The 7,649-nt window shown below is 45.2% G+C and overlaps 1 protein-coding gene across 2 annotated transcripts; it reads left to right on the forward strand.

Moving 5' to 3' along the window:
* The first annotated feature begins 421 nt into the window (after nt 1-421).
* On the forward strand, nt 422-6,324 carry LOC120968240 (uncharacterized). Of its 2 annotated transcripts, XM_073505273.1 has the most exons (6): nt 478-2,270; nt 2,395-2,485; nt 2,573-2,699; nt 3,368-3,442; nt 3,777-3,893; nt 6,028-6,324. In XM_073505273.1, exons 1-4 carry the CDS (start codon nt 553-555, stop codon nt 3,388-3,390), a joined length of 1,959 nt encoding a protein of 652 aa, XP_073361374.1. In that variant the 5' UTR covers nt 478-552; the 3' UTR covers nt 3,391-3,442; nt 3,777-3,893; nt 6,028-6,324. The 2 variants fall into 2 exon arrangements, with proteins under 2 accessions (XP_073361373.1, XP_073361374.1); XM_073505272.1 differs by lacking the exon at nt 3,777-3,893 and having other exon boundaries at nt 422-2,270.
* The last annotated feature ends 1,325 nt before the right edge of the window (nt 6,325-7,649 follow it).

A 7,649-nucleotide genomic window follows, 5' to 3' on the forward strand; every position in this document is an offset into this window, starting at 1 on the left:
TTGGTCATGTACTAATTAGTAAAATCTGCCCCAGGGAAAAACATGTGGAAATTCTAGTATTTTAACTTTTGTACTGCTCTTGAATTTGTCAATGCGAGACCAGCGGTTGATTAAGACTATTAAGTGAAATTCACTTGGTTGTAACCTGCACAGGTTGCTTGTTTAAATTTCAGTTTGTCTATTGTTGTGTAATTCTTCAGTTCCGTAGCAGGTTCAATTCAGATAAGTGTGATTCTTCAGTTTTGCAGCAGCTTTTTTCTTCAGTTTTGCGGCAGCTCCAGTTTGCGGCAGTTTTGTCTATTTTCGTAGCAATTTTTTTTTGAGGGGCGTCTATTTTCGTTTTTTTTTGAGACAAGGGCGTCTATTTTCGTAGCAGGTTCAGTTCAGGCATTAGGCAACGGCTGGGTAGATGGGCTTTCCTGGCCCATGTAGATGCGTTCGCTAAGGCTCACTGGGGTCATCGTAAGAAGGCACGGTACCCCCAAAATACTCGCCGCCGCCCCCTTTGCTGAGAGGTAACCTAGTTCCCAAATCCTTGTCGGATCCGCGGCCATGGAGGAATCCTTGACGGCCCCCTCCGTCGATCCCGCCTCCGTCGACCCCGCCTCACTCGATCCCGCCGCCGTCGACCCCGCCTCCGTCGACCCCGCCGCCGTCGACCCCCTCGCCGTCGATCCCCTCGCCGTCGACCCCCTCGCCGTCGACCCCGCCTCCGTCGACCCCCTCGCCGTCGACCCCGCCTCCGTCGACCCCGCCTCCGTCGATCCCGCCTCCGTCGACACCCCCGCCGTCGATCCCGCCTCCTTCCACCCCCCCGCCGTCGATCCCGCCTCCGTCGACCCCCCCGCCGTCCATCCCGCCTCCTTCTACCCCCCCGCAGTCGACCCCGCCGGCGCCAACCCATCCAGCTACCCCTCCTGGGTCCTCCTCGACAGCAGAGCCTACTTCGCCGACCGCGTCAACGCCACCACCGTGAAGGCCACGGCGAGCACGGGCCACGAATTCAAGGTCACCTTTTGTCTCGCCGACCCGCCCGCCGTCTCCTACTTCTGCGTCCACTGCCCCGAAGGTTGTTACACCACGGAGCCCCGCGTCGTCTCCTCCGCCAGTGACCTCGTCCTCCTCTGCTTCGCCTTCAGCTCCGGCCCACGGAGCACAGAAAAAGACTCCCATCTCGAGTACTTCGTCTACAAGGCTGCCTCCGACGGCAAGCCCACCATCAGATCTGTTCCGTGTTCCCCTCGAGCCTACGTGCACTCATGGCACGCCGCCATCGTGCCCGGCAAGGGCGACAATTTCTTGGTCGCTGATCTTTCCCTGAATGGGGACCCTGGGCACTACAACCTGCACATCTTCTCGTCGGAGACAAACGAGTGGAGCACCAAACATGTGCAGCTGCAGACCGACCCGAATGTCCTGCCACTGGAGCTGCCAATCCTAACTGACAAGGTGATCTTGCTCGGAAGAAGCACAGTAGGATGGGTCGACCTCTGGCGTGGCATTGTCGTCTGCAATTTGCTTGAAAAGGAGCCTGTTCCCCATTTCATCCCGCTGCCCAAGGCCGAATTCGACCTGCACCGGAAAAGCAAAGCACGGCAAGTGCGGGACGTCATTGGCTTCACCGATGGTTACATCAACTTCATCGAGATCGAACACTGTCTCAGGTGGTTCCCCGTTGTCAGAAAGAGCAATTTGAAGACGGCCATGATTTTTGATGTTGCAGATACCATCGATGATGCAGAGCTCCTCAGTCTTGATGATATGGACGGCGTTAGAGATGACAAACCTGTGCAGCATGTACCTGCTGGCTGGAAGATCCGGACAATGTTTAGGAGCATTGATTGGAACTATTGGGAAAGTAGTCACATTCTTCATGTTGACGAAATATCAGCCTCCCCACCTGAACCCTCTGTGCTGCAATCTCATCTATGGAATGATACAGACAAGAAATGGACATTGGGAAAACTGAAGTGTACAAGCTTCCCGACCTTTGGTTTTTACGGCGGTGATGTTGTCTATCTCGTGTCTAAGGCGGAGTCTCAGGATAATGATGCATTGCTTGTTGGTGTTGATATTCGAAAAATGAAGCTGGAATCCATCAAAGCATATGGCTGCGGGAGATCCATTTCTTTTGGTCCCATTCCGGTTGTTCGTTTTAAAATTGGAAGGAAGCAGGAAGTCATCGAACCATCTTGTGGCGGGAGATCCGCTTCTTTTGATGCCATTTCATGTGCATTCTCAAAATATCTAAATACCGCTCCAAGTCCAAGGCATGGTTTTCTTTTGCTCTGCTTCTGTTGACCTTCATACACTCAAGTAAAAAGATTTGTTAAACCAGTTCTTAACTTATTTTATCACATGGCACTTGACATTTTGCCTCTTAATTTGCTTTAGGCCGTGTAATGGGGAAGCTGCAGCAGAGTCTGCTCAGAATGGTGTGCTGAATGATCATCTTTCATCGAGGGATACTGTTCCGAACAGTGTGGTAGGCATCCTGTAATCATCTTGCTACTATTATAGATGTGTCCATTTTGCCATCTCCTCAATAAGATCTATGTTAACCCTTCTACAGCAACCCCAGCAAAACATGTGGAATGAGGGTGGCTGCAATGGGGGTTGGAGTGAATATGGTTATAGCGTGCAGCAGCCATCCAGTTTGACACAATCTGGGCAGCCAATGTTGTCTTCAACTCGATTAGGTAATATGGTGCTGTTCTTGTATCCTAGTTCTTCTTGACTCACAATATTTAACTCTAAAATGTTAGAAATTATTGAACATTAACATTTGATATCATGATTCCAAAATAACGTATGATAGATTTGGGTCACCGTATTGCCTTTCTTGCTGTTTATTACAGCTGACGTTAGGAAGAAAATGTCGGTTGAACTTTATGTTCTTGCATCTGTTTGTGAGGTTTTATATTTATTGGAACTGAATTGGATAATTAATTAATCATCATTTGTACTTCAGAGACCATATTCAAGTTTCTCCCCTGTTAACAACTTGCAACATTATCAACAGGGATATCATTTGCACACTACATCCTGTACCGAGGCTTAGTTCTTTTGGCGACTTATGGCATAAGCCGCCCCCTTCCTAGATTATTTAGAAACCGTTCCCCATATTTGTTGCGAGTTAAGGATTAATTAGTTCAGCAGCTTCAGTGAGTATTGGGGGCGGCTTATAAAATAAGCTTGTGAGGGGTCGGGAATTGCATAGGGGATCCTAGGTGCTGCACCCCCCTACATCTTCACCATGCACCTGCATTTAGATTCGAAATGTATAGTACGATGTGCTGTGTATAGTTCTTCGTATCACTTAATTGTAGCAAATATATCACCGCGTATATGCATGTCCTTTTTGCAGTGTCGGTCCCACCACTGGGATAGAAGCTGTTCTGTGCAGAGAAGCTTCTGTTCGCGATTAACTCACCTAGCTCTGGTGAGCCCACCCTGCACTTCTCTTTCATGTTCACTCTTCTCTTCTTCCGTTCCCCTCTTGAGCTCCCACCCAGATCTTCTCGGCTTAATACATAGTTAACTGTTAATCTGATGTGAGGCTACCGTTCCAGGTACCACCAAAGTACTGATTTGTGCTGCAATCCCGCCCCCCCCCCCCCCCCCCCCCCTAATATATATGTGCTTGTTGATTGTGATATTTGATTTTCCTATGTTTTTTCACTGGATTGTTATCTTATCTGCCCGCTCACATGTTATGTTCTTGTTAGAAAAAGTGAAATTTCATTCAAATTTGTGTGCCCAACTTCTCTGAACAGTTATCCATGCTCCCATGTAAGCTGCAAATTAATACTCCTGTCATCCTGTCTGCTAACTGTCAAGTGCCTGGGATTTGGACATACATTAATCCTGCTAAATGTTATCATCGCCACCTGGTAATCTTCAGCTTATTTCACATCTTACCTACATTTCTTTTTCTCCATTATATTTTGTTCTCTGCAGTCTCGCAACCAACTCCAACTTGCTTTTCCCACTGAATTATGCTCCCAAGTTTTCTATGAAATAACATTCTTAACATTCTTGTCTCAAATCATAACTGCTCTCTAAAAATGAGTTATGTTGTTTTCTTTTCCAGTCCACTCCCATAAATGAATGTTGAGCACAACGTGCCCGAATTCCAGAGACACCACTCTCTGCACCATCTGCCACCTGCAAGCCTTAGTAGTCTAAAACATTGAAGGGCACTCTGTACGAATAGTTGATGTGTTTTGTTTAATTGGCTTACCCTGATAAAACGAAAAAGGAAACTGTCTCAAAATATTGAAACAATATATACAACTCCGTCATTAGAAAAAAATTATATTGAAACGAGGAGAAATGTGAAACAAAATGTACTCACAGCGCAGTTGCATAGGAATTCTTGCATTGATTTTGCACCCTTAACATTGTTCCTGCTCTTACCATACCTGATACCAAAACCACACATCCAGGAGTACAGATTGTAGAAATTATAAGCCTCCAAAATTGAATGAAATGTAAGTCCAGTTGCAGGAGCAACAACAGCTTCAGTTTTCCTTTCAGCAAATCCACGAAAAGTACTCTCTAAGGCAGTGATCCGTTCGGCACTGGCTGGCCTTTCATCCGGCTTTGCTCCATGCCTTTGCCTGTTAAAGTTCAGTCTTACACATTAAACAACATGATAGCTTTATGTAATTCCTAGCTTTTACTAGTTACAACAATCTTGTTAATATGCCAGTAGAAATACAGCAACGACAAATGATTTATTAATAATTGGAACAAGTAATATTACCTTCGCGCCCAACTATTTTTCTCTCTTTCTACATCCATGAGATTGGCCTCCTAGTGCCATGAGCGTCCGAATTGATATCATGGTTTTCTAAATCTAATCTGGTGCTGTTGTTAGACGATATCGTATCACCATCTTCATGCAGCACATCTTCTTCCTACGCAGAGGAGTCCTCTCCAAAGACCCAACAACAATAGATCTGTCCAAAGGACCAATTTATCTGAACAAATCGCAGTCTTGAAGATTACTGCTTCGTTCAAATCATGGAGAGATTATTATCAAGTCTGTACAAATCTAAACTGACAAATTCGAGATCTTAGAAATAAGGATACCAGTAGAGATTAGTTCGAAAACAAATACCTATTCTGATACGCAGCAGTGTCTCTCATTAGCCCGACTCCACAGCAACTTCACTTATTTCTAGATTTCTTTCTTGGATCCGTCCGGTTGTGCTTCGAAGGAGAAGATGAACAGGATATTTGGGGGAAGAAGAGAATCTCTATGCGGACATAAAGTGATACGAGGGGTGGTCTCAACTGAAATCGAGCTACGCGAAATAAATGTCCCTGTCTTAGACTGTACTAAAAGTACAACTAACATTTAATAATGGCCCCATCTCACCACGTATCTAACAATTGTATTCAGCCGCCATGTGAGCATAAAGATGATTTATAACAATTAATGTGGAGATCTGCCTATAGTAATGAATGTCTTCTAGGCATAGCCGGTCTCAAGCCCGGGTAAAGGAGGAGGGTTGTGATAGGCTTCTTGAATTTGGAGAATACAACATAGCAATTGCAAATTAGCCAGTGCAGTAAAGTCGAGTGCAAGCCTAGCTGTGGTCATGATACTAGTTGATGATTCTAAAATTCCATTTGTGAAAATATTATATGGGGGCTGATGATGGGAATCTTGGTTTCTTTGGGTGAGTGGCTCGATCTTTGTGTGATACATTGAACTTTTGATTTTTCCGAGCCGGGCTTGTTTACTTTAACTAGTTGATGTGACACTAAGTTGTTGGGTGCTTGAGTTTCAGAATTCATATGCAGTATTGCGTTAGATTTGCTGTTGGATGATTGGATCAGAACAAAAAGATTAAAGTAAAAATGTTTCCAACATTTTTCTAGCGTGTGGAATCATTTCCATCTGTTCCACTATCTTCTCTTGATGAAACCACTCCGTGCATTAAATAAATAACATGATTTTAGTTTTATTTATTTTATATTAATATGACTTACGCATGCTGCTTATGTTTTCCTCAGTGCCATCAAGTGAAATGTGTAAGCCGACGACGGCGTCGCTCCTTTGATGCCTCTAATGCCAGTGCAGACTCCCTTGGCTCAACCATGGCCAACATCAGCACATGAAGCCAGTTGCATCTCCTGCACATCGCGACTAGGTGGAATGTCAACAAAGTGCATGCTCTTGCATCCCGATGCTGTGAAGGCATATGTCCACATACCGGCTACCACCGTATGTTATCATATCATGGATGATGCTTTAAAACATTTGAATACTTTAATTTGTCTATGGAGTTATGGACCTTAAGCCTTTGCTGATGTTCGGTTGTTCCTACATCATGATGCCTGCCTGTTTTGTGGATGATTTCTGATTAACGTCGGCAGACCAGTGAAATCAGACATTCACCGTCCACCTAGACCCGTTAGCTTTGTTCGGTTATCACCGTTGTTGATACCTGTCTTTTTAAACCTACCTGATTTTATTTGGGTACCTCGTCAACTCAATCATCCCATGTTCACCGTTTCTGCAATCTGGCGGGCTATTCATCTACAACAGGGAGTCTTTGGCTGGCTGGAACTCTCCAACCGCATGTAAATCATTGGTAGTGAACTGAGGTGATTTTCACTGTGCTATGAGTGGCTCATGAGAAGAGAGAGGCGCTGTGAAGTTAGGCTGGGAGTTCGGGTTTACCCGAAAATTTGGGTCGGGTAATTCGGGCTATAAAATTGTTGGGTTTTCAAAAATGAAACCCGATATTTGTCTTTTTTTTTTTTTGATACCTGATGGTTAAGATACCTGACGATCCTGAATTTCTCGAATACAATACATGAAAAATAGAAAACCATGGTATAGGCACTGTAGGGGCGATGCGGGAGATACGGAGGATGGCATCGGTGGCGGCGGGAAGCTCCGACGGGATGGCTTGCAGCTCGCCTGAGCTGACCAGCGGCCATGTAAGGTGGTGCCAGTTGGCCAACCTAAGGGCGCACCGGTGTGAGAAGGGGAGGAGGAAGTTGGAGGCTGGGATTCCACGTGGGGAGCGCCTATATCTTGCGTTCAGCGACTCGAGAAGCTTGCGCGCGAGCATATGGGCCGGCCCAATTTGCGGTAGTACACTGCCTCGTTTTCTTTTCTGTTTTTTCAACTTTTTTTTTCCTTTTTTGATTCCATTTTTTACTTTTGTTTATAGCACACACTCATTCAACGAATCCAATCATCTGTTCCTGACATTGACCAAAAATATAATACAACCCAATTCCAAATTTTACAACATCACCATCCCGAGACAAGACCAACATGTATCAATTCCACATTTTACAAAATCATGAGACTGTTCGACCAACCGATAACACTGCTATTAGTTTTATTTCTGCAAAATCACACAAGGAAAAAAAAAACATCCCCCAATCTAAATGGGATACTCGTCTCCATCCATAGCATTTTGTATTAGATCCACGAAAATGGTCAAACCACAAGAAAATCAGGAAGGGGGCGATTTATTGCCAATTATATTCTCAGCCTCGACTAGCTACAAGAACATACGCACGTCAACCTGACAATGCTACGCGTCTGCCGAATGGTAAATCACTTAGATCGGTCGGCTTAGCAACTGACAAATGCCGTCCAATCTACCGTCCCAACC

Source organism: Aegilops tauschii, chromosome 7, assembly GCF_002575655.3.
Source record: "Aegilops tauschii subsp. strangulata cultivar AL8/78 chromosome 7, Aet v6.0, whole genome shotgun sequence".
NCBI lineage: Eukaryota > Viridiplantae > Streptophyta > Magnoliopsida > Poales > Poaceae > Aegilops > Aegilops tauschii.